The sequence below is a fragment of the Galeopterus variegatus genome, unplaced genomic scaffold, assembly GCF_000696425.1.
Source record: "Galeopterus variegatus unplaced genomic scaffold, G_variegatus-3.0.2 Scaffold238, whole genome shotgun sequence".
Lineage (NCBI taxonomy): Eukaryota > Metazoa > Chordata > Mammalia > Dermoptera > Cynocephalidae > Galeopterus > Galeopterus variegatus.
The window spans coordinates 559,322-585,784 of NW_007726349.1; the positions used below are offsets into that span (position 1 = coordinate 559,322).

At 42.7% G+C, this 26,463-nt stretch overlaps 1 protein-coding gene across 20 annotated transcripts in view; it reads left to right on the plus strand.

Moving 5' to 3' along the window:
* Nucleotides 1–26,463, plus strand: part of RBFOX1 (RNA binding protein, fox-1 homolog (C. elegans) 1) — a 593,087-nt gene that overhangs the window by 406,087 nt on the left and 160,537 nt on the right. For 19 of the 20 annotated variants that reach the window (XM_008566382.1, XM_008566380.1, XM_008566379.1 and 16 more), the window contains exon 2: nt 8,028–8,270. In XM_008566382.1, coding sequence (XP_008564604.1) covers nt 8,028–8,270 — 243 coding nt within the window. Of the gene's footprint in view, nt 1–804; nt 880–8,027; nt 8,271–26,463 lie in introns of those variants that run through there. The other variant, XM_008566381.1, reaches the window with a different exon arrangement.

A 26,463-nucleotide genomic window follows, 5' to 3' on the forward strand; every position in this document is an offset into this window, starting at 1 on the left:
GATCCTCACAATGACACCGAAAAGTCACTCATCATTGTCCCCATGAAACTGAAGCAAAAAGTATTGGAACAACTTGTCTAAGATCACACAGCTAGTCTGCAAAGGAGCTGGATTTCAAAATCTCCTAAGTAATCATCAGCTACAGCATTTTAAGATCATTTCATAGTTAACCACAGTTTTACTATAAAATCTTTCTCTTTGATATCCTCACAGTATTTTTTTTTATTTACCTATAGCCATCTCTCTCTCTCTCCTCTCTCTCTCTCTCTCTCTCTCTCTCTCTCTCTCTCTCTCTCTCTTTCTCTCTGGGCATTCTTCATCACTAATCTATATCTTCTCCTGCTACCCCAATATATTCCCCCACCCCTCTTTAAAAAAAAATAAGATAGTAGTAAGCTCCTTGGTGGATTTTAAACTTCGCATACCATATATTTAGTTTAGTAATGAAAAATTCCAGCTCCAGGCAATGCATAGACTAGCATTTCTAATGTTTTTTAAACAGCTATTAATGTAGTCGAACGCTGTGGGTTTTTTTTTTTTTTTTTCCTTCCCTTCCTCCTCTATATAATCATCTGCTCAGTGGTGCACTCTGAAACTGAGAGCAGGAACCAGAGGAGGAGCGAGCTATGATTGATGGGCGAGGCCCTGCTTGCAGAAAGAGTCCCATCTGGGGTTGGTTTTGGGAGCAGTCAGATGTTGAGGGGGAGGTCAGCCAGGCGGCCTCAGCCCCCCTCCATCGACACCCAGATCATCCACCCATCACCCGGCGTGTACACCCTCGCTCCTAATTGAGGCTTGCATTGGGCAGATGCTTTGTGGTGTGGGACTAGAACAGCTGCTAAGTTTATGGAGGAGAAAGGAAGCAGGATGGTACAGCAGGTATTTTTTTTCCATTTAATTTTTCACTCAAAACTATGATTTGAATTAAGCTGAAGCCTTTCCTTGTGTTAATCCTGTGCTCTCTGCAGTACGTAGTTTGCTTTGAATCATGCCCGAGGAAAAAAGGAAAGGAGAGGAGTCTCAGTGGAGAGAGAGAGAGAGAGAGTGTGTGTGTGTATGTGTTTGTGTGCACTTCCTGCTTGATGTGTGGAACTGAGCTGGTCTCAGAACCAGTAGGTTAATAGTGTAATTTTGCATTTTTCTTCTTTGTTTCCGTGCCCCTGGGGCGTGATGCAGATTAATTCATTTTAGTTCAGCAGAAGAGGATTTCTCTGAATATGCGCAATTTCTTGCCAGAGAAGTAGAGTAGACCATGCCACTAAACTAAAGTAAAACAAACTGTCAGCAACATGGAAAACTGCAGGCAATCACCAAGCACGGATATTTTCCTCAAGCCAGTCCTTGTTGGGGGTTGGGGTGGTCCTGTTGCAGGAGTCACTGATTTCCTTGGCTGTGTGGGTAGACACAATTGGCTGGCTTATTAGGTCTTCACAATTCCCTGTGCATTTCTTCATTATAAGGACTATGTTTAGGCCAGAAGACGTTTTTCAGGGCCAGAAATAGACTGGGGACAAATAAATTTGAGAAGCAAAAGGGCAGGGGCACTAAAGAAGTTAGACTGTAAAGCTGGGGGCGTGCACACGCACAGACGCACACACAGGAAAATACTTGATTATTCGAAAGTCCACCTTGGCAGCTGTGAAAGCAGGTGCTTTTGCCTCTCTGTGAAGGTAGTTACGTTGAAAAGAATAGACCCATTATGTACTCTGCCACGTAAAGACTATTTCTTTGTTGAAAATGTGGTTTGCATTAGATTTTGAGCCGAAATATTTTGCAAAGTCTAACAGGCTACACCCTTTGTTCTCTTAGTAGTTTCCCCAAACTACTTGATTAAATCACACTGGGCAATGAATGGGAGAAGGGGGATGTCTGAAAATAAAAGACTTGGATTTTTCTCTTGACTGTCTCCTGAGCCCACCTCAGAAAGAAAAGTAAGGGTGCAGGATGTTTCAGTAATCAAAGAAATTCTCTTTGCATCAGAGGAGTGGCTCTCTGAAGGTATGTACACAACAGAGTCGACACACTATGCTAACAGTTAGATTATAGTGTTTGTCTTTAAAATAGCAATAATATCCTGGCTATTTCATGCTTCAGTAAAATATTTAAATTGAAATGACTTTTTTTTGCATTTAGGAATCAGACTTGGTTACATTTTAATAATCCTTTTGCTCTCAGTGAGCGGAGTAAAAACTACCCGTTGGGGTGTCTTGGCTAATGACGGGGTTGCACATTATTATGCTGTTGTTGAGTTGTTCTAAATCGACCGAGAGTTTTGGTGTATGAGGAAAAGGAAATTTCTTTTGCATCTATCCTAATAAATGTTCTTTTTTTCAAGCTTCTACTCAGTTCTGCAGTGGGTTTTAAAATATGAGATCTTGTCTTCCCCCCACACCCCATTTGTGCATTTAGCAGCAGCCCAAGAAAGTCCAGGCACTGAAAATTAAGTGTGCAAAAGCTCTTCAAGCATTGTGTACAAAAGCTCTTCAAGCATTTACTGGATGATGTGAGGGACACTTGTAAGACTGAGTCACCCTCCCCATCAATTACAGACACCCACAAGCACCCTGACTTTGCAAACATCAGAATCCCTCTGCTCATTCCACATATTTAGGGGAAGGTGGAGGTTTGACACTAGAGTAGAAGAAAGAAGGCAGCTTCTGCAAATGAGGGAATGTCTAGCCAGAATGCTCCAAATAATTTTGCCCGTCCCTGTCACCTACATGAAGTTGGCTTCAGCTTTCAACCAGGGGCCTGTTCATGTGCCCAGGATTTGCCGTGACCAGGAGTGGAAAAGGTGCCCTTAATGTTGATGTATTTTTCCAGAAAATACATTTCAGCCAAGTTGAATCCAGAAACATCACTAGGGAGGAAACGAAGACATCTCAGAAGCCATCTGAAGGTGAAAAATAATTCCATAGGAAGTACAGTGATCTTAATTAAATATTAGCTGTAATTAGCCTAAAGTGCAAATGTTGGGAATAGTAATTAGGGTCTCTCTGGAATGGCTGTCAGTGTTAATAAGTAACTGTAGGGGGTCCCACCAACATCTGTTTGGGAACTCCAGGTACAGGATGAAATCTAGAGCTTCCTTGTATCTGGATGTTCACAGTAGGCTCCTTGACTACCATTGGCGCAGTCCCTAGAGTGCGATGTCCTGTGTTTGCCAGAATGGCACAAGTCTTGGTACAGATGGGTGGATTTCCCTGGTTCAGTGACACCTGCAGTTGGCCCTTGCCTTTCCTAGGTTCACTTCAGAGCTTTCTGGAGCCAGGCCTCAGGCTTGAGATGGTACAGAGGCTTCCCAGGGTGTGTCCTACCTCTTGCCAAGGGCCACCCACCTAATCTAGCAAGTGAAAATGCTGGTACCTGACTTCCGTACAGGGGCAACACCCAACAGGTGGAAAACAGGTCTTGGGGCCATGGTGTATGTGATAGAGAGGGTTTGTTTATTTAAAAATGAGAACCAACTTCCCCACCAGGTCGTTCTCTTGCCAGATGGGAGATGCCTTGGTGCAGGATATATACAGATTTTTGATTCAACTCCTGGCTTCCCTAAGAACTACCTGTGGCTGTGACCTTGCATAATTATTTCCCAGTTCTGGGCGGGAGCATTGTCGACTACAAAGTAAAGTGGGATTAGAGATGCCATGCATGCAAAGTAGGGATACTAGACCTCAGCACTGTTAACATTTGGAGCTGGATAATCCTTTTGGGGGGGGGGCTGTCCTGTACACTAGAGGGTGTTTAGCAGCATCTCTGGTCTCCACCCACTAGATACTAGTAGCACATCCTCCCTCAGTTGTGACAACTGAAAATGTCTCCAGTTATCGCCTAATGTCCCCTGGGTTGCAGTGATGTCTGTTTAACAATTACTGATGGAAAGCGCCCAGCACAGTGCCCAGCACTCACTAAGTGGTCTGCTGAGCACAGGCAAGGAGAAAGGGGCTGCGTTTCTTATGGAGCATAGAAGTTTCAGGTTGTCACGGATCTTTGAAGCCCACTTCTGCTTGGCTTAAAACCTGTGTGTGTCCACATGTGTGTCGACAAATCAAAGATCTGGTGGCGGAGGGCAAATTCCAAAAGAGATTCTGACTCACTCTTTTTGTACTATCCTTAACACTGCTCATCTTCAAGATGAGCTGAGATCACCCCTCCTTATTTTAGATGGAATACACACCCTTTCTCTCTCTTCCTGCTTCACTGACAGCTATATTTTCTGCCTAAGCTATTTATGCAATGATGGCTTCTTAACTTGTGTCCCCATATCTAATGATATTCTGCCATAGTCATGCAGAAAACTTTTTTCTGCAAAGGACCAAATAGTAAATAGTTTAGGATTTGTGGGCCATGCAGTCTCTGTCACAACTATTCAACTCTACTGTTATAGCACAAAAGCAGCCATAGGCAATATGTCAACAAATGAGCATGGCTGTGTCCCAATAAAACTTTATTGACAAATACAAGCAGTGGGCCAGATTTGCTGCCTGAGTCATTTGCCAATTCCTCTCCTACTCACCCCACCCCACTAATCTCCTGCTGCCAGACTAAGCTTTATAGAGCCCAGAGTTCATTTTTCAGGCATATATTCATTTAGCAAATTATTATCAATGTCTGCCTTGCAGTTAGCAGGCTGCTGGTTCCTGGAGATGTAACAGGAAATGAATCACAGCACCCCAGACTCTGGGAGCTCACAGACAAATAAACAGGCAGCAACAGTGCTTGGGGTTATGTGACATATGACCACAACCTCTGGTAGAGCATTGAAGATGGGCAGCTGACCCAGTTTAAGAGTCAAGGAAGGCTTTCTGGAGGAGGCAGCTTTTGATCTTGACCTGAAGGACAAGACAGGCAAGGGAGTAGGGGAGCCTTTCCAAGCAGAGGGGGACAGTGAACGTGAAGACTTGATAGGGTTGAAAAAATGGAACTCTACTTCTCCCTTAAGTGATCATAGGCTTCCTGAGAGCCAAGCCCTTCTTCCAATAGAGAGAGAGAGCTAGCAGGGAGATCCTAGCAGAGAGCCCTTGCTTTTTTGCAGGAGCTTGTGGGACTGAGTCACTCTTCCTGAGATTACCCCACAGTAATGAAAGGCCACCTGTGTTGCTGGGGAAAGCACTCATATTTTCTGGTGGAGGTAGAGGAGGGAACCCTTCGTCTTTGTGTGACCGTGTCTGTATCATTTGTTGCTTATGTGATCACTATGCACTCCCTATGAGGCCACACCTGGAGTTTTCACAAATCTATCTTTCAGTCCAGAGATGGGTCAGATGGAAGGTCAGGGAGGCTGAAACAGACCTTTGGGCAGAAGCCGACTGTGACACAACAAATTTCCCTTTGGACAGTTCTCAAGATCTCAGCATTTCTGGGTCTTCTCATCAGCCACAGAAAAGTGTCATTGCTATGGAATATGTTCTTTGAATAGCCCAGGAAAAGAAGAAGATGGTGGTTGAGTTATAAAGCAACAGAGGACTTTTTTTCTTTTTTGTATTAGTCAAGGTCCTTTTGGTAGTTAAGTAACAGAAAAGCTTGCATGAAAAAATACAACAAAGGGTACAAAGTTTCAGTTTTACAAGATGAATAAATTCTGGGGATCTAAGTACAGCAAGAGAATGGTAGTTAAAAATATTATATCGTATACTTGAAATGTGCTAAGACGACAGATCTTAAATTAAATCTCACCACACATGCGCGCACATGCAAATGGTAACTATGTAGAGGTTTTAGATATGTTAATTAGCTGAAATGTTGTGATCATTTCACGACATATACATCAACCAAAACATTAAGTTATGTACCTTAAATACATACCATTTTTACATTAATAATATCTCAATAAAGCTGTTAAAAAGTAAGACATTTCCTGACGTGTAATTAAAACAAGCAGGGGTGCTACTAACTGCAGGTAAAGCTGGATCCAAGATTTCAAATGATGTCACCAGGCCTCAGTTGAAACCTTTCTATTTCTCAATTTCATGGCTCCATGTTCCCCTGGGTTGGCTTCACCTGTAGGCAGGTCGTCTTCAAGTGGCAGTTCTTGGCAGCTCCAGGCTTAGATTATTTTTGCAGCTGCCAATCACCGTGGAAAGAAAACTTCTTCCTCCAAGCTGAAGCAAAATCCCAGAGTAACTAGGACTCTTTGCAATGACTAGGGCTTACCTTACTAACTGGTTCACTAGTTAGATGGGCATGAACCAAATCTCTGTGATAGTGGTAGCGGAACCTTCTGATTGCCCAGGCTGGGGTCACATGACTGTAGCTAGCAGTAACCAGAGGCTATATTCAGCTACATCTGCACCATGAGGCCAAAAGCAGGAGTGTCCCCCAAAAGGAAACAGGGGTGTTCTCCTTGTAGAAGCTGATAGGCAATGACAATAAATGCCCTCTGTGATTTCCCAAGGACAGGCAGGATTAAAAATTCATGTATAGCGATCCAGCCTTGGCATAGGCAGACCCTCCACAGCCTCAAAATCTAGGGAGAAATGTTAGAGAGAGAGAGAGAGAGAGAGAGAGAGAGAGAGAGAGAGAGAGGAGAGAGAGACATTTGTGCATTTTTGTTTCTAGTGGCACAGATATTTGGAGACATTAGTCTGGAGGAGGAAAGAGCCTGATGGGAATGTTTTCACTTGTAAAATGTTTTAAACTTATCCTAAGCTTAGCTCTCCTCAAAGTGTCATCTTTAACATTCTAATTAAGGTCTCCTCCAAACAAACGCACCAGCTCTGTGTGAAACTCTGAGAACAAAGTCCCCCCCACCTCCAGGCCCATGTCATCCTGTTTTTGCTGAGCTCAGGTTGCTTTAGCGCAAAAGGTTCTCAAATGTTGGTGGCGGGTACAGAGGAGATGCGAGCAATTCTGACATTTTTGCCCTAGTATCATTATACGAGGGCTTAGGTCACATTTAATTGACCACAGACAATGGGAGAGGCAGCTATTTGGTGTGCTTAATTCCTAAGCTTTTTTTCTCCCTCTCTCTCTCTTTCTTACCGTGCAATCCCATGTCTTGAGACCATGGAATATTCAAACCTCTGGTTTACAGTTTCTTATGCCTTCTCTCTCTCTCTCTCTCTCTCTCTCTGTGTGTGTGTGTGTGTGTGTGTGTGTGTGTGCGCGCGCGCGCGCGCACATAGGGTGGGAGAGTTACGAGGGTGGAGGTGGAGAGAGAGAGATGTTTCCTGAAACAGAAGCATTTGAATTCAAGTTTTTCTTTTTTTAATTCTTTTGCCTTGACAGTAATTATCATACTGCCTGTTTTGCCTAGATCTGAAGGGTGAATTGTTATATAATACTCTGTGCTTATAAAAAAAAAATAATAATAAACCAGGGGGTTAAGGGGGAGAGGGATTGACTAAGGAGGCTGAGCGTAAAGTCAAACATTTTGCAGAAATGCTTAAAATGGGGATATCACAGAGGACCATCGTTGTCCAAATTAGGCCCTGAATTTTTATTAGCTGCTTTGTATTGACGCTGGGAACACACACACACACAAACACATACACACGCGCCTCACAGACATTGGGACCAGTTAAAGGACCCTCCCCCATTCCATTATGTGAGCAAAGTCACATAAAACTTTGATTAAATTCAAATGCTTGTATGAATCGTCTCTCCTCTCAAGAACACACACATTCAATTTAATCTCTCTCAGCACTTTAAGTATCAAATCAAGGTTCTGCTGTCACTGTAGACAACTAAATGCTCACAACTTCCAAAACGGGAATGAAATCAGAAGGATTTGCCAGAAAAACCCCATCCAGCAGGACAGTCTTTGAATATTAGGCTGGGTGACTTGGGGAAAGTGACCTCATCTTTCTGAGCCTCAGTTTCTGCATCTGTAAAATGGGGGCAAATGATGGTTCCTATTTTCTTGTAGAGTCTGGTGAAGATGACCTGGGATTGGTCCGTCCGAAGCTAGTAGCACTACGCTGGCACCTATAAAGTGTCCGGGGAACAGGAATCCTTGGGTGTCGGGGAAAGGTTCTTCTTGATGCTGCTCATGGATTTATCTTCCTCTCCCGCGTTTGATTTTTCAGGGTAATCAAGAAGCAGCAGCCGCCCCTGACACGATGGCCCAGCCTTACGCTTCGGCCCAGTTCGCTCCCCCCCAGAACGGCATCCCCGCGGAATACACGGCCCCTCACCCCCACCCCGCGCCAGAGTACACGGGCCAGACCACCGTCCCCGAGCACACGTTAAACCTGTACCCTCCCGCCCAGTCGCACTCCGAGCAGAGCGCCGCGGACACGAGCGCGCAGACCGTCTCCGGCACCGCCACAGTAAGTGGGCGCTTTCCCCTGGGGCTTGGCGGGTGCTCTCCAAGGGGGGCAGGCGCCCCCTAGCCCTGGGAATGACAGCGGGTCTCACCTCCATCCACCGAGGGACTCTAGCAAGCAAAGCAACGCCTGAGCCCGTCATCATACCAGCTTACCTAAGTTACCTGATCCACCTGCATCCTTTCCTATTATTGATTCAAATCAACGCATAGTTCATGAACTGCATTTATGTGTACAGGCAAGCATTCGTGTCTTTTCTAGTTCTGTAGTTTTGCTTTTCCGGAATGTCATCCTTATGGATTCTTTTTAAAAAAATTTTAATGGCCTTATGGAGATGTAATTTACATACCATAAAATTCACCTGTTTTAAGTGAACAATCACTGATTTTTAGAATATTTACAGAGTTGTGCGACCATCTCCAAAAACTAATCTTGGAGCATTTCCATCACCCTAAAAACAAATCTTGTAGCTGCCCATTTGCGGCTACTCCACATTCCCACTCCAACCCTCTGAGTTCAGCTTCCTTAACTTCGCCTAATGCTTTGGGAGTCACCCACGACGTCGTGAATATGCTTCTTTTTTGTTGCTGGGACATAGGGTAGGGAGAGGTGTGGACTACAAGGGGCGGCACGAGAGAATTTTGGTGGGTAAGGGAACTGTTCTGTATCTTTATACATCAAGAAGAGTGGATTTCATTGCGTGCAAATGGATTAAAAACAATCAAGCAAACAAACAAAAGACCATTTTATTACCGCCATGAAAGAAAACTAGTGTTATTGGCCATTAATCAAAGATAACCTAAACAAAAATAAGTATATCGAAATTACACAATGTTTGTTTGTGTACTGCGTAAAATAAACATGTATACCACAGGACCTATAGGGACTGCATTCGAGAAAACTTGTTCTGCAGGATTTTTTAGAAGATTGGGCACATGGAGCATCTAGTCTAGAACATTCTGTAGATGCAGGCAATTGTGCCTTCCCCCCCCCTTTGCCCCCCCCCCCCCCCCCCAGTCCTCTAGCCTCTGGAAAACCAGTATTTGTGAAATAAAGTTTGTGAGTTTGAAGTGTGTTACATCTCCTGTAGTAAAAGCAACTGTTGACCAACTTTGCTACTTGTTACCTTGTTCATTTGGAGGATAATTTTGGAGATTTTAAAAATCAATATACACTGTGAAATTTTCTTTTGTTTTCCTCCCTTTTTTATTTATTGTGGTAAAATACGTGTAACATAAAATTTACCATTTTAACTGTTTCAACATACACAATTCAGTAGCATTTAGTACATTCACAGTGTAGTGCAATCACCACCACTATCTAGTTCTAGAATATTTCCATCACCCCAAAGGAAACCCCATACCCATTAAGCAGATACTCCCCCTTTCCTTCCCCCATTTCCTGGCAACCACCCGTCTGCTTTCTGGTATGGATTTGCCTTTTCTGCATATTTCATAAAAATGGAATTCTAAAATATATGGCCTTTTATGTCTGGCTTCTTTCACTTAGCACACTGTTGTCAAGGTTTATTCATGTTGAATATTCTTTTGTATAGATAGACCACATTTTGCTTATCCATTCATCTACCAATGGACATTTGGGTTCTACCTTTTAGCTGTTGTGAACAGTGCTGCTGTACCTCAGGATTGGGCTCATTAAATGGGTTTGCTGGTTTAGCAGGTGATTTTTGTTGTGTTAGTGACCAGGTGGTTAACGGATTGTAGCGAACGGATCGTTGTTTATTGTTGGTTGGTTATTTTGTGTAAATCAACAGTGGTAGGCACTGGGTAGGTTGTTTTTGGAATAAAAAATGCTCCAATCAGACATTATCTATTAAGCTAACTACTGTGAAAGTTTCATTCATTCATTCATTCATTCATTCATTCATTTAAAAATATTTATTAAGAGTCTACTAGGGTTAGGAATCATACTCAGTGGTGTGGTTAAACCAAGCAGACATGATCTTTCTCTCTTGTAACTTAGTATGAGAGGCAAAGTGAGCATGTGACAAACAGCTCTAGAACCACAAGTTATGATACATGCTCTTAAGGAAAATATAGGTGCCATGGGAAGATAAGAAACAGGGGTTCTACCTGCAAATGAGTAGTCTGGGAACATTTCTTCAATGAGATGATATTTAAGGCAAGAAAACAATGTTCTCCAGTCAAAGAGGACATCAAAGTCAATGGTCCAGAGGTTGAAAAGAGCCTGGCTCAAAAGAAGACAGTGTGTTTAGGGCACAGTGAAGGGAATTTGGGGGTACAGTGGCAAATGATTTGATCAATTGTCAAGGATTATATATCCTGCAGGCTTGGTGGGTCAGGAAGAGGTTGAAATTCCATGTTAGGAACAATGGGAGCTCATTGAAAAGACTTAAGCCAGAAGAGTTATAAAATGAGATTTAAAAAGAAAGGGTTAATGATGCCTCGTGTAAAGGAAATCTTAATCCAGTTGGAGACCTATGATGCTCAACATCCTTGCCCTGTAAACAGAACACTTTAGAGATCAACACAGTTCAATTTAAATAGTATGTTGGGTGTCCACAGTGCCCCAGGCACTGCAGTGAGATAAAACAGTGCACAGATAAGCTTTCTTCCCTTGGAGAGATTTTGGCCCACTAGAGAATATAGGATCTGTGTTCTGTTAATTATAATAATGGGCCAAGTTCTGGGGTATGGATTTTCAAGGCTTTAATGTACTAGGATGATGGCGGGAGAAAACACTTTTGGAGACATCTACCTCAAAATCGTTGTCAGATGGTTATATGTAAGAGAGTCTTCTGGTTATGAGTAACAGAAAATTCAGCCAGAAAAGTATTGGCTCATAGGACAGAAGGTCCAGGAGGTGGGCTGATGTTAGACATGGCCTGGTCCTTGGCACACATCCATCAGATTTCAACAGGATCTATCCCTGGCTTTACTTCCTTGCACTTACCTCTGTTCTCTGGCTCTGTCCCTGCAAGTTCAATCTTTTGTCATCCCAACCCACAGCCCAGTGAAAGGCTCTGGGATTCATCCCATGCAAGCCCTGGGAATGCCTCTTTCCCTGGCTTAGATGGCACTATCTTCATTAAGTGGCTGAAGCTGGGATTGGGTGTCTCAGCCCTGGGCCACTGAGTTGCTCCATACCCAAAAACATGAAATGAAGACTGTTGCAACAGAATCAATGATAAGGTGCCTTCAGAACAACTCCTTAAAGGTACTGAATGGACAGAAACTGGTCAGAGCAACTGTATGGAGAGACAGTTGTCTGGAGAGGCTTGAATTGATATGTTTGTCAAGTGTAAAGAATAAAGAGGAGGACGAGGAGAGGGCATCGGAAAGCTCCCGAGTGTTGGGGTTTGGAGAAAAAGGAGCTATTGAATGAGAAATAAATGGGGTATTCAGATTCACCTGTTGAACCAGGTGAGCGTGGGTCGTGGAAGCCTGGAGGATGTCTGCTGAGAAGACATTATTGAAGTGGGCAGTTTGGACATTGCCGAAGACCCGGGAGAAAGCAGTTTTGTTAGAGTGCTGGGGAGAGGTGCCAGGGGGCCAGGAGTCAGGGAATAAGTGGAGTGTATTGGAGTGGTGTACACTGCCCATCATACACATTTGGAATGAAGAGGAAAAAGAAAAGATAGCAGCTAAGAAGCACAGAGGTCAGAGAATGCAGTTTGTAGGAGAGTTGATTTAGGTTCACTGATTGATGCAGGAAAGAAAGTGACAAAGTGTTGCAGAGAAAATGAAAAAAAGAAAAGGACCAAGGCTGTTCAGATAGGGAGCAGGTAGCCTAGGAAAGAAGTACTTGAAGTTTTAAAAGTATATTGACATATGATTGCTGTATAATAAACTCTGCAGATTGAAAATGTACAATTTGTTTTTATAAATGTATATACATGTGGAACCATTACTGCTATAAAGAAAATGAACATATTCATTATCCCCAAAGTTTTCTTTTGCCCTTTCATAATCTTTCCCTCCCCATCCTTTGCCTTATTCCCAGGCAACCAACTGATCTGCTTTCACTATAGCTTAGCTTGGGGTTTTTAGAATTTTATTTCAATAAATAAAACATCATGTGCTTTTTTTGGTCTGGCTTCTTTCACTCAGCATGGTTGAGTTTAGATTCATCCATATTGTTGTATGTGTCCACAGCTCACTCCTTTTCATTGCTGAGTGATATTCCATTGCATGGATATGCCACGATTTGTCTCTCTGTTTACCAGTGCATGAGTGTTTGGGTTGTTTTCCATTTTTGGCTGGTCACTAAAAATAAAGCTGCTGTGAATATTTGGAACCACTTTAATTTTGAAGCAGAAGAGAAGGAAGATTAACTGTGTGAGGACAGAGAGAAATCTTGAAGTCAAGAGTTAACATGAGGGGCCGGCCTGGTGGCGCACTGCGCTAGTGCACCGCTTGGGAAGCACGGAAGCGCTCCCGCCGAGGGTTCGGATCCCACATACAGACCGGTTCCCGCTCACTGGCTGAGCGAGGCGCAGGGGCAACACCAAGGGTTGCGATCCCGTTGCCGGTCCTGGTCCGGTACAGGGGCGACACTGAGGGTTGCAATCCGTTGCCAGATACAGAAAAAAAAAAAAAAAAAAAGACAAAAAAAAAAGAGTTAACATGAGGAGTTCATTCTACATTGCCTCCATTTTCTTACTAAGGAAGGTGCCTTCATCTACTGACAAAGAGTGAGAAATGTTTGGAAACAAGGAAAGGATTCTGGAACTTGGGCAAGCATGTCAGGAGTCTGCCTCAGACAATTCCTGGGGTTTCTGAATGTCAGTGGATGCCTGAATTTGGAGAATATGAACGTGTGGTGAAGCTGGTTAACTGGCTTCTTTGTCTTCTTCAGCAACGTTAAAGAGGGTTTTAAAGGAAAGATGGTCATTATACGCTGGAGCAGGTGAGCTTTGTGGCTAATCCTGAAGGAAGTTTTGGAACTTATATTCTTAACTGGTGCTGGGGAAGTACAGGAATCATAAGAGGGACCATCTTGTCTTCTGCTACACATGATTACATACATATACTTCTCTTTGGTCAAAAAGGAAGAGGCTTCTGCTATCCATGACCTACTTTTAGTTGTCATTTTCTTCTCTGGACCAGGAGAACATTGTCTATGATGTGTTTGCTTCTCATTGTCTCTGCCTCTTCATCCATTTACGGAGTGTCCCTTTTCTTCACTCCAGGTTCTGAATTTCCTATGAAAGGAATTTAACCTCAAAGTAAGGCAGAATCATGGTATTCCCAATCCTAGATACAAGGCCCTGTGTTAGCACCAAAGTTGGTAGAACACCTAAGTCATTTCCCACAGGATAGTGTTGTACTTGGAATAGCTCTGTCTTTTGACATATGTATCCATGGTGCTTAATGTCATTCGAAGGGCATTGTAGAGGCCATTATTTCTTGAGAAACTAACTGGATTTGGGTAAGAGAAAACACTCATCCATCTGGTGGGCTCCAGGAACATCTAATATATGCACATGATTTAACAGAAAGTGCAGAATCTGTAAAAAGGAAGCAGACTTCACCCAGGGCTCCCAACCAGAGCTAAGTAAAATACAGACAGAAAATACTTACCAGGTCATCCTTTTACTTCCCCAAGGACTGAGAGAAGTCCCTGCAGGACATTTTTTCTGCTGAATTTCTATTTAATGTAAGCCTCCAAACACATCATGGATCACTGTGCTGACAGAGCCAATACTGTATTGTATTCGATACTGCTCCTGACAAGGTATTTTACTCTTGACATATTATAATTAGGGATTTGCAAGTGGTGAATTCTCCATGTATCTCCAATAGCAACTTAACTTCTATTTTTAACACCTCTGCAGTTTGTTTAAATGTCTCCCACCACTTTCTCACTAGCACTGAGCCCTAATGGGAGAAAGAATGTAAGTACAAGAGCTAAGTCCCCGAGCCCTGGTCTCTATTGACAGGAAGAGTGGTTGAAGGTTCTTTAGCCTCAACTGCTTCCTGCTGGAGTGTTAACTGTGTCTCCATATTTTGTTAAGACTTTGAGGAACATAAGATATTGGTTGGTGATGGTAGCTTTTTCTTAACCCTTTACATGCCAGCTGATTTTGAAGCCAATTAAATAGCTAAAGTATGGGGAAAATGTGCTCAGTGCATTCATTTTTGTTAACTGGCTATTATTATTATCATTATTAAAACAACTCAGGCTTGTTAAAAAAAAAGTCAAATGTTACAAAAGGATATGAAATGAAAACTAAAATTTTCTAATACCCACAACCCCAGGTCTTAGTCTCCATGCCAGAAACAACAGTTACCAATCTCTCATATTTCCTTCCAGAAGTGTTTTATGCAAGCATATGTTTGCTCCTCTGTCTCTATCACTATCAATATCGCTATTGATGTCCTGCCGATATCACTGTCTCTATCTCTCTATCATCTGTCTCTAATTCAATCTTTATGTCTTCTAACTTCTCACAAGTTCCATTCTCAAAATAAAAGAACTGAAATCTACTAAGTACCCACTCTGGTACCCTTTATATCTGGGAGATCATTTTATTTTTTGTTTTGGCAGCTGGCTGGTATGGGGATCCGAATCCTTGACCTTGGTGTTGCAATACTGTGCTCTAACCAAGTGAGCTAACCAGTGAGCCACCCGGGAGATCATCTTGTATCACAGTTTGGGATCCTACTCATTCATTTTCATGTCTGTCTGTGCATTCCTACATACGGAGGTATCTCACTGCTAGAATCTAGGATGTTTCTGGGATTCATCTTGTGCTGTTGTTATTCTCAGTCAGGCCACAGTGAAGAACTAGATGCCAGTCTTGCTGTCCATTTCTGTGTGTCTCTGTGTGTGAATAGTTAAAAGGTGCATGGATTTAAGACATGGACATTGAGCAATTACCCTACAGTGAGCCTGAACCAATTTGCACACCCATGGGCAGTACCTGAGAAGGCCTGCTGCCCACAGCCTTGCCCAACATGGTGTACCAGCCAACTCTTGACTCTTGGTCATTCTGACTCTGCGTGCTTGGGTGTGGCTGTTTCTCTCTTTGACAAAAGAAAGCATTATAGGATTTGTCTGGAGTCAGGGAGAGGAAAAAACAAGGTGTACTATTACTGATAAAGGGCTGCTATCATGCACAGATCATACTAGGTACTCTTTCAATCCTCATCCTGCTTTGTTCTCACACTAAATCTTTTAAATGACATTAATACCCACATTTTACATTGGGGGGAGTAAAGGGACAAAGAGCCGAAAACGTCATGAATTTGGGAGTAGTATAGTTGAAGTTCTCACACATGTCCCCCTGATTGGTGTCAATATCAGTCTCTTACCCAGTCTTCAGTTGTCTTCTGCAGGGTCTCTTGGCAGACGGTTTAGAAGACCAGTGCCTGAAGCCAGAACAATAGATCTAGAGTTCTCCCCAAGGCTAGTTTCTTTATCCCTGCTCTGTAATTGAGATAAGAGAACATGGCTCTGGATTTGTCAAGATTTGACCCTCTGTTCCACCACTTATAAGCTGAAGAATCTCAAGCTGGTCATTGGACCTCTCTGCTCTTACTATTCCCTTCCTCCACCATGTCCTCCTCCTTCCTCTTCCCTCTGCACAACCACCAGATGATGGGTTACTGAACACAGAGAATTCCTTTCCTTTGTGGAGGATTTTAGCTTCACATACTTACACTGAAAGTTTGGCAAAATCATTGAAGGATGCCCTGTCTAAAAATAAGGTGAGGAGCTACATAAAAATGGGAAGTGGGGAATAATAGTCTCAAAAAAATAATTTTTATTCAGTGAGTGTCAGACTATGTTCTAAGCACTTTATATGCACAATCTCAAGGAATCTTGAGCTTCTACACCAAAAAAAAAAAAGTATTTATGAAGTGTTATTATCCCATGTATAGATGCAGAATCCGAGGCAAGTAACTTAGTGAAGGTCATTGTTGCCAATAAATAGAAGCTAGAGGTCAAAACCAGGCATGTCAGACTCAAGACCGAAATTCTTAAGGGCTAGAAGCCCAGAAGGCATTCCGCAGGCATGCCTGGGCACACACACTGGACTCCTCTGAATGGACTGCTGTTGCAGAAAGGAATGCTTTGCGTGGGAAGGACACACTTCACCCTGCGAGGGGCCCCAACAGACCCAAATATTTGCAATATCACAGACTTAGAGTGTGCTCTTGTTTGAGACCTGTGCCTTGAGCAAACTCTAATAACATGTTTCGGTGGCTTCAAAATTGTCTTTTCAGATGACAGCGTGGCTGAGCTGTTTTGTCAACACCAGTTCTATTTTCCTAAGAATCACATTTAACTTAAGGACACAGGTACAGTCTCTTGTTTCCTCCTCAGCCTAAGTGTTATACTTCTGTCTCCTGCTTTGGAAAAAATGGCCCATACCTTTCAGGATAAATTAAAGGCTGTCATTACTCAATGCCAGGGCTATTTGGCTTTTCTAAAACTCCTGCTTATCAAAGAGTGTCCAGTCCTGGTGGGCCAGAAGGCATGGCTGAGCCCAACTTAGGATAAATCTGAGGGGAGCAGGCATATCTCTGAGCATCAAAGACCGTGTGTCTAAGGTGCTTTCGTAGAACCGGGCTTCAGCCTTGGATTCGGGCAAAGCTGAAGGTCCTCATGACAGGTCAGGAAAAAATGGCACTGGATAAACATTCTCAGTCATTTTCAGGAGAAGCAGAATGGAAACTAGATAAAGAGTTCAGAGTTCCCGTTCCAGTTCTGACCCAGAGTGGAATCACAGGCACATTTCATAACCTTGTGACAAGTTTTGTTTGTAATCCCAAGCACATTTTGCTTTAGCTAAATGAGTAAAACTCAGGTACATTCTGAGGCTTTGATTTAATGTTTCTTTGGGGGCACTTTACTGACATATTTCCAGTGCAAGTCTTGCACCATCTGGAAAGTTTCATCTTGACTTTCTCTTCATTTGGTGCTTTGTGCTTATTCATACCTGTATTCGTTGTCATCAATTTACCCTTTCAGGATGACTAAGCAGTCTCTATTTTTGATTAAGATGTTAATCTTTGAGCAAGAATTAACACAGGGTAATTTTAAGTCATTGGGGGTAATGATTGGATAATTTAAAGATGAAGTGGGCTGTCCAAGAGCTGTACAAAGAACTGATTTAGGCTTTTGGAAAACCTGATTGTCACTACATAGTTCATAGCCTCATTAGGCAGTTTTGTTGCCTTTGTTTGTTTGTTTTTAAATGAACTTAGGAGCAGGCATCAATCCATTTTGTGGGCAGTATTCGAGTCCCTCATTAGCCAGTCATCAGTTCATGCCATTAATTCATGGCCCTACATTTTTAGATTTATAATGACTTCATATAAATTCTGTGCTCTTTTTGAAGACGTTGGCTACTCTCTGCTACGAGAAGATTTGGGAATAGTTCAATCTTCTGATTCAATCTTGGAGTGTTACAGTTGGAAGTAACTGAAGAATTCACCTAGTCTAGTCTTATTGTACAGATCTTAAAAGATCACATAAGTTAGGGGTTGAAAACTCAAATACTTACAGGTCCAGGCAAGTAATGTGTGCTTCAAAGAGATCAGTTTATGGTAGAGACATAGGTAAAATAAATAATTAATTTTTCCATTAATATAGGAGTGATAAAATCACAGGCATGATGCCACGTGACCCTTTGGTGGGGACCCTGTCATAGTTCAGAGGACACATGGTCTGTCCACAGGAAGTGGTTCCCTATTAGTCCATCCAATCACTGCCATTATGGATTGGTAACCCACTATTGTAATATCTTTTTTTTCCTCTAGAGTAAGCAGCAGTTTGGATTTTTATGCGTTCTCTTGTTCACTCCTGTTTCACTCATTTTTATCTGGCCGGCCTCTGAAGATACTGAGTTTATAACTCCTGATTTAATCTTGGAACTCTAATCTTTTTTGTTTATTACAAAAGATAAAATTAGGAACTTTAGCCCTTCCAGGGAGATGGTATTTCAGGTGTGTACAAAAGACATCTGGTGTGCTTCAGCGTGACAGTGCAGAGGTTTATAGATTATCAGAGATTGAAATGACCGTCTGGTCACCTGCTTCATTTATGAATGGTGCTGAGGCTCAGAGAGGGAGAGTGACTTCCCTGAGTCACACAGTGTCATAGCAGAAACCAGAATAGACAAGTCCTAAAAGAAAATTCCCACTGCACCTTGTCCCACTCTGTGTATTCCACTTGCTTTGACCATCCTTTTTATATTTTCTGGATTTTGTAGCAGTCTTCAAAATTTGGCTTACCCAGGCTTACGAAGCCTGATGACACTGCTTTTAGGAGCATGTCAAGCTATACAGTTCAAGGCTCCATTTCTCTTTGATATTCTATTTTGGTTTCTAGCCAGAGATTTCAGTCACTAGTGGGCCTTATTCCCACAAAGGTTTCCAGACTTCTAAAAAGAGTTGTTATTTTATCTAGTTCTCTCGTACTGATCCCCATGCTTCTGTCAATAGGGCTGCATGAATTCAGTAGTGTATGCATTTCTGCTAGCTCCAGTCCCAGTCACTCCTGGGTCAGGACACTCTAACTAGGGAAACTGGATTTCTACCTTTGCATCTTTGAAGAATGTGGAGGCTGCCAAATTGTCAAGTTATAGCCTTTGATGTAGAGCTAGGTCCGAGTCACTGCATAAGCTCTGCAGGAGCTCAAAAGCTAGATTTTGCCTCCTGTAGAAGAGTAACAAGATTTTCATGAATCAGGCGAGCCATTCAGCATGGAGATCCCATGGAGATTCTCATGGGCTCTCTGACTTCTGGGCTCCAGAGAGGTTATTACCACCTGACATCAGGAACAGAATGTACCCGTGCTTGAGGACCTGACTTTTATGCAATCTCCTCATCCTTGGGATGAAAGCTACATGGGCAAGTTTGTTCTCTAATAAACCAAGATTTTCAGACTGTACAGCTCAAAACAAACTAGGCCATGAGGTCCAGTGTGATTTAAAGGCATAAGTGTCGTGGACTTGTTTTGAAAGTGAAAAGGTAGTTTTCTCGTTTAAAAAAAAATGGGAGAGTAGCAAATTATACAATTCAAAGAGTACAGGCTGCTCTGGTCTTTTAAAAGGAGGAAATGTCAATGTGTATCCTAATGGGCAGGCAAGAAAAACAAATAGAAACTGTTTGGGCTGAAAAGAAGAAAATAAAAAAGAAAGAAACTATCCTTGACTGATAATGTGTGGGTGACAATAACTAGCATTTGGTGAGCTCATACTAACCACCTGGTGCAGTGGTGCTACAAGCTTTATTTGCCTGATTTGAGTAACTCTTCATAGCACCCAGAGGAGGAGGGTACCATAATTAACCCTTTGTCGTCTAGGTGAAAAAACCAGAGCATAGAGAAATAAAGGAGATTGCCCAAAGTCACGAAGCTAAGGGCCAAGCTGGGATTTAAAGGCACAAGGGGCCACTCTCTTACCCAGTCCATGCTGGGTCTTCCATGAGCCATTCACTACACAGAACATTTTTTTCACATAACCCATCATGGTATAGGTGTTATGATGCCAATATTACAGGCAGGGAAACTGAGGTGCAGATGTTCAGTAAATGCAAACATTGGCCTGGAGGATTCCAAACCCCATGCTGTGTGATTTCCCCATCAGAAGTAGTTTGTTTTACCTACATGGCATTCCCTGCTGCCTATGATAATCATGATAATATAGCAGACACATATCTGAATAGTCTTTGTCCACATAATTCTGTGTAGCTCTGAACTGCCTCAACTTACACAACCAAATACACACAAACACACACACACTTCTCCCATCCCCAGCCCACCCACCTCCTCCCCCAGTGGCATCCAGCAGCCCCACAGAATGAAAAGGTCTTCAGACCCCTTGGCAAGCTGACTTAGAGGAAGCCTGGATTTCCCAGAGAAACTTGCTACAAGGAAATCGCTAATTATAACCCAAATTGTATTTGACTTCTGCATCTTTGCTTCACATTGTAACACTATAATTTAAATAGATTGTTCCCTGGCCTTCTTTAGGGGGAGAAATTAACTACCATTTTTTCTAAGAAAAGCAGTGGTGGCGGCAATGCTCTAATGACAGGAGGTGGCTCTGGTCCCCCCTTTTCCCTCTAATTGGCTTGCAAGTGGGAGTCAGGTTAGCAATTATGTGAGGAGTTGCCTGGGGTTCCAGGCAGTGTCTCCCGGTGACATTCATCTGGTGGCTACACAAAAGGGAATGAGAGGACGGAGAGGGGCAGGCTTAGGGGGATGAGCCTGAGAGTCTCCTTGACTACTTCAGGAGATGGAAATTTGGGGATAAGAGGGAGGCAGGGTATGTCAGCCTTTGCATTTGGGGACTCCTCTCCTCTTTTGAGTCACAGAAGCTCTTGAAAGGGAAGACTGGAAAGTACCTGGTAGAAGGTGGGGAAGAGGAGCTGGAAGCCCCCCAACCCCCACTCCATGTCCAGCTATTGATGGGATCTAGTGCCCCTTACCAGTCCTTCTTTTTTCCTCTCCAGCCTTCTCCAGGCCTTTAGTATCAGCATAAGTAGGTAGACCAGGAGTAGAGAAACTATGGCCCAGAGGCCAGCTATGGCCCAGAGGCCAACTCTGGCCTTCTACATGTTTTTGTCAGTAAAGTTTTATTGGAACACAGCTATGCCAATTGGTTCATGTGTTATTTATGGCTGCTTTTGCTTTATGACAGCAGAGCTGAGTAATTGCAACAGAGATATATGGCCCACAAGTCTGAAAATATAATATTTACTGTTTGACCCTCAATGGAAAAAGTTTGCCCACTTGTAATCTAGGCTAAAGTTTACATATTATTGGCCTGCTGGCTTTGTTCAGATCTTAGGCCTGTTTGATTAGACTCACAAATGAAATTAATTACCTACATTTCAAAATGAGAGGTTTCACAATATAAGTTGGCTTTGATTAAAAAATGAAAAAAAAAAAAAAAAACCTCTAGCAAAGCATGGCAAGGATGTACTAATGTTGAAGATTGCCTGTTCCTCAAAGTCTTAACCACAGTCACCACCACTCCCTATAGCATTTCACTGAGCCTTGAACTGGCCTTCACAGGCATTGAGTTTGATACCTGCTCCAGGTCCTCTGGGTCTTCTGGGTTATTTTTTAGTACAATTTTTCCGACTTCTCACCTGACCAATGAATGACAACTTTTTTTTTTTTTTTTCATTCTTCCCCTTTCATGTGGAACTCTGGAAAGAAAAAAAAGAAGAGTGCATATACTGCCAGAATTTAATGAATGCCAGAGTTGTTACATCAAAAATACATCGTCCCCTTCCACCTCCAAACTCACACCCATACCCACATATACCGCCCTGTTTTCTCAAGAAACTTTTGGAATTGAAACCTGTATCATACTAAACTTGATTTAAATCAAATCAGGATTAATAAATGTTACATTCTCCTGAGGTCATAGAATAAATATTACAAATGTTGTTATTAATAGAGCAACCAATAATAGTGTTGGCCAATGTATTCATGATTTAAGCTCATTAATTCTAAACCTAATGGCCAGTAGTGGTAACCCCATTTTACAGATAAGGAAAACAGAGGCTCGGAGAGGTTATGTAAATTGCCCTAAATTGTGCCACCAGGAAGCGATGGACATAGAACTCAAACCCAGTCCTGGCTGATGCCACTTTTTGTAATACACCATGACAACTCTTTAAACACATAGGGACGGACAATAGAACAATGTCTGACTAACACAGGCAACTTATGCCCATCTGTGGAGCTGATATGATCATTTTTCCTGTAGCCAGAATAACTGATCCCAGGAAAAGCCTCTGAAGTCTTGGTTAGAACCATGAAGGTCAATTTTTGGTAAAGTCATTAAAACATCTTTCATTGATCTCAGCAAATCTTCAGAGAATTTTTTTTCCCACCAGTCTTAGCAGGCTCAGCAAGGGTGGACCTAAGGGAGGAGGGGGTGGAGTGGGAAATCACATATTTTCTTTTTAAAATAATGGTTCATTGGGTAGGAGAATACCCACTCACACCAAAGGGAAATCCCAGTGAACAGGATCCAGGATTCATGTGGCTCTTAATTTTAGAGTCTGTCCTGGGCTGCACAGGCATCTTGACTTACTATGATGCAGGTACCATATGTGGCTTTAGGAAGCCCTGTGATTTTCCTTCTCCAGCGTGGATATTGGATTCTGCCTGCTTTCTGAGGATTCACAGTATCCTAACACTGGGGCTAAGCCCTTGGTAATAACACTGTAGACACGAGGTAATTACGGATCTGTTACTTCCCAAGTTAAGCTAAGTGGACCTCTGATTATTATTCTGAGTATAATAGGAGCATAACTAACATTGAAGGTAAATTGTACTTCTCTCTTTTATTAACCACTTTTATATTCCTTTGTGCATGGCTATGATGCTATGAAATCTCCTTAAATGTGATATTACTCAATATAATACAATAATAATGCACACACCTTAATGTATTGGATTACTTTGCAAACAGCCCTCCTGAAATTGAATTTCCCATCATTTCTCTGGGCCAGCTCAGGACTTCTGGGCTCTCAGGCCCTTTCTGTGGCTGGGAGCCTGGAGTTTGCCTTCACAGTCACTTAGGTTTTCATAGATGTGAGCAATTGGTCCACATTGTCTTTATTCATGGTAGGGATGGGGGCCAGCCAAGTTCCCAGACATCTTACCGAATGTTGCAGCTCAGAACTGCAAACAGCTTTTGGTACTTCAGCATAGTTTAGAAATGAACTGGATTAGATGGCATCAGGAAAGAAGCTAGCTAGATAGAAGAGAGGCCTTCCACACTGAGATTAAATTGCCTTTGTTGGAGATTCTGCCAAATCTTTATTCTTTATTAACCCTTTCCTGACACCATCTCAAATCCACAGTTGGTCCTCCTTTTTATGCTATATGTGCCTTGAAAATTCATCCTTTGTGTGACATCCAACAGATACTTATTGAACACCTACTATGTGTCACACATGCATTATTAAATGCACATCTAACAATCTTACAATAATTTAAAATTGATTTTGAGTCAAATAAAGGAATATATACCTGATTCTATGAGATGCATCATCCTGACCTTTTCTGGGGAAGTAATAATTAGGAAATATTAGCTTCTGACATAATTTCACCCAGGCCCTTGTCCTTGGACCCATTTTAGCTATGGTGTTTGGGATGAACCCAGAGACTAACCAGACTGCCCAGTGTGGATTTCTGGCTGAATACAGCCTTTAGAAGCTGTGCATGGTAAAACAGTTCTGGAGAAATTAATTTCTGTGATACATAATGCATAAGGGAAAATCCCTGGTATTTTTAAACAATGGAAATGAGAGAATCTGCCTTTTGGGCATTGATTCTGATTACATTTAGTTCAGAAAACATTTACCAGCACCTACTGTGTGCCAGGTTCGTAGTGGGAAACAGAGATGAGTCAGATGTTATCCGTGCCTGGGAAGAGTGAGAAACCGATGAAAGCTCTCTTTTGAGCGGTTGGCTCTGGGTTAGGCTTTGAGATTGGGAGGCAAGGACAGCTGTGAGAACTTCCCTGGAGGGTATCCTAGCAGGGCAGAACAAGGACACACCCAAGGATCACAGAGCAAGGGGTTGCTGCAGAAGGGTATCCCCTGTCTGGACTTCAGCTGGATGGTTTTCTCCACTTGTCTTTCTCCCAGTCAATAAGATCTGTTCAAAGCCTTCTACCTTCCAGCCATGGTATGTGCTCTCCAAGTGCCTCAGTAGCTCCAGATGGTAACAGTAGCCAGTACTTTCATGCTGCTATCCCTGTGATTACCACTATTATTACTGCTACAACTACCTCTACCTCATTGTTACCACTATTACTATTTATGGTGTTATTATTTTATTCAATAGTACCTCCTGCATTCAGAATTATTTGTTGGGTGCTTACTATATAACAGGCAGTGGAGAGTCAGAAATAAGCAAAAGCGGGCAAGGTTTCTGCCCTTAGGGTGTTTATCTTATTATAAGAGAGACACTGAAACAAGGAAACAACATAACTAAATAGTTACAAATTGTAATGTTTGTCAGCTATGACTTGCTTCTTAACAAACACAGAGACTTAACACAACCACCACTGTATTTTCTCACAATTGTCTGCTTTAGGGATTTGGGTGAGGTTTGGCTGGACAGATCAGCTGCGTCCATTCACTGCTGGTGGCTGAGCTGGGCAGTAAGTTCAAGTTTCTCTCGGATGTCCGGAACTTGGTGCTTGTCTCTGTGCCTGCCTCCTCCACTCACTAGCCTGGGCTAACCTGCAATATCCACACATTTATGTGGTGGCTGGATTCCGAAAGGGAGGGAATCAAGAAATGAAAATGGAAGCCACGTATCTCATAAAGCTTAGCGTGGGCATTTGTTCTGTGCTACTTCTGCCTCAGCCTGTTGGTTAAATTAAGCCATAAGGTCATCCCAGATACAAGGAAAGGGGAAAAGACCTTGCCTTTGACCAGGAGAACTGGCAAAGGATGTGTGGCCATCTTCAATCCACCACGATGTCTTTTGAAACACACACATATTAGGTTGAGAAAGAGAATAATGAGGGAGGGACATTAGGTCAGGGAAGGCTTCTCTGAGGTGGTGACAGTTGAGCCATGCTCTGAAGGATGGGATAGAGTCAAGCCTGAGGAGACAGTGGGGACAGCATTCCAGGAAGATGGAAGAGCATGTGCAAGGCTACATGTCCCATCTCTCTGGAGTCCCAGTGCAGCTTTCCCCCACCCCCAACTAGGAGTCTCTTGTTGGAGGTGGCAGTAGGGAAGGGAATAAAGGGTGTGTTTTTGAACACGTGGGAAGCCCAGGAGAAACCCTGTCCTTGTTGCGTTTTAGCTGATCTCAGCAGATACCCCACATACGGCAACTATTTTTTTCTTTATGTATTTCCAAGTGGGATCATCCAAAGTACCACACTTAAATTGGTGATTTGTAGTCATCTACATAGTAATGGTGCCACCAGGCACTGGTGATCAGGATAAGGTGAGATACAGAATGAGGACAACGAGACCATGTCCAGCCACATAGCACCAGGCAGAGTAGCCTATTGCTAATGACCAAGTCCACGATAGAGCTCAGCTTGCTGCTTCTGTCTTCCCCAGTGCAGCTTTGGGTGGGGATTGGGAGATGAAAGGTGGGAGAGGACTATGTAGCAGAACTATAAGAATTTAGCATATGGATAGATGAGAAGAGACGAAAGCTTTGCTTCTTCCCCACACTGGTTTGTTTCTCCTCTATAGAACAGGCAGCCCCTTTGTACTAGGCATTCTTGGGTTCAAATCCCAACACTGCCACTTATTCACTGTATGATTCTGGAAAAGCTGTTTAATCTCACTAAATCCTAAAGTGTAAAGATGCTCCATAAATTGTGGCTGCTTACAGCTACTTCTGTTACTATCATGTTATTATCATCATTGTTACTATGTTATGGTCAGTGCTCAGAGAGGCAGGTGCCCGGTTGGTGATGGGCTTGTTCTAACCTCTGTTTCTTGTTTTCAGAGGTTCGCTTTACCAATTTAGAGCCACCATTCATCTTGCACCCCAGGTTGGACATGTGGCTTCATCTCTTGTGCCTTTTTGTTTTCTCCAGACTTCACTATCAGCCTCACTAGGAACTCATTGGCGTCCAACTATAGCAATGTTTTTAGTAACTTGAGGTTCTTTAAGATGAGGCCATATGACACCGGGGGGTGATGTGGCTAAGAAGGTGGGCTTCTGTACAGATGGCCGGAGTTCACTTCCAGGCTCCCTCTTGTGCAAGGATACTTCAAAACATTTGTGGAAAAATAGAATTGAAAGGTAACACGGATCTTCCCATGAGTCTGTTGCAGTGCCCATGCAAGACTTGGCAAGTGATGTAACTGCCCTGCGTTATTTATCATCAGCTATAAAACTAGGATAATTAATGCCCTTGTCTCAGAGGTGGTTCTGAGGGCAGCACAGGTCAGTGATGGCAAAGTTCATAGCCTAATGCCAGGCTTCCAGTACACATTCAATGATCACTGGTTGATTTGTCTCTGCTGTGTCTATGGTTGTTGTTATGGACACAAAAGATGTGTATAAATGGGCTCATGAGAGCCATGACCTCTTCAGACTTACAGTTAGTACTTAGGCTTGACTCTTCTTCAAAGAGTGATTAGGTAGATCAGTAATTAAATACCCATGAGATACTTTACAGAAGGGATCTCATGTTGTCATCCCAGTATCTGTGTTAGGCTGCTAAGAATGTTTCCATTTTTCAGATTTA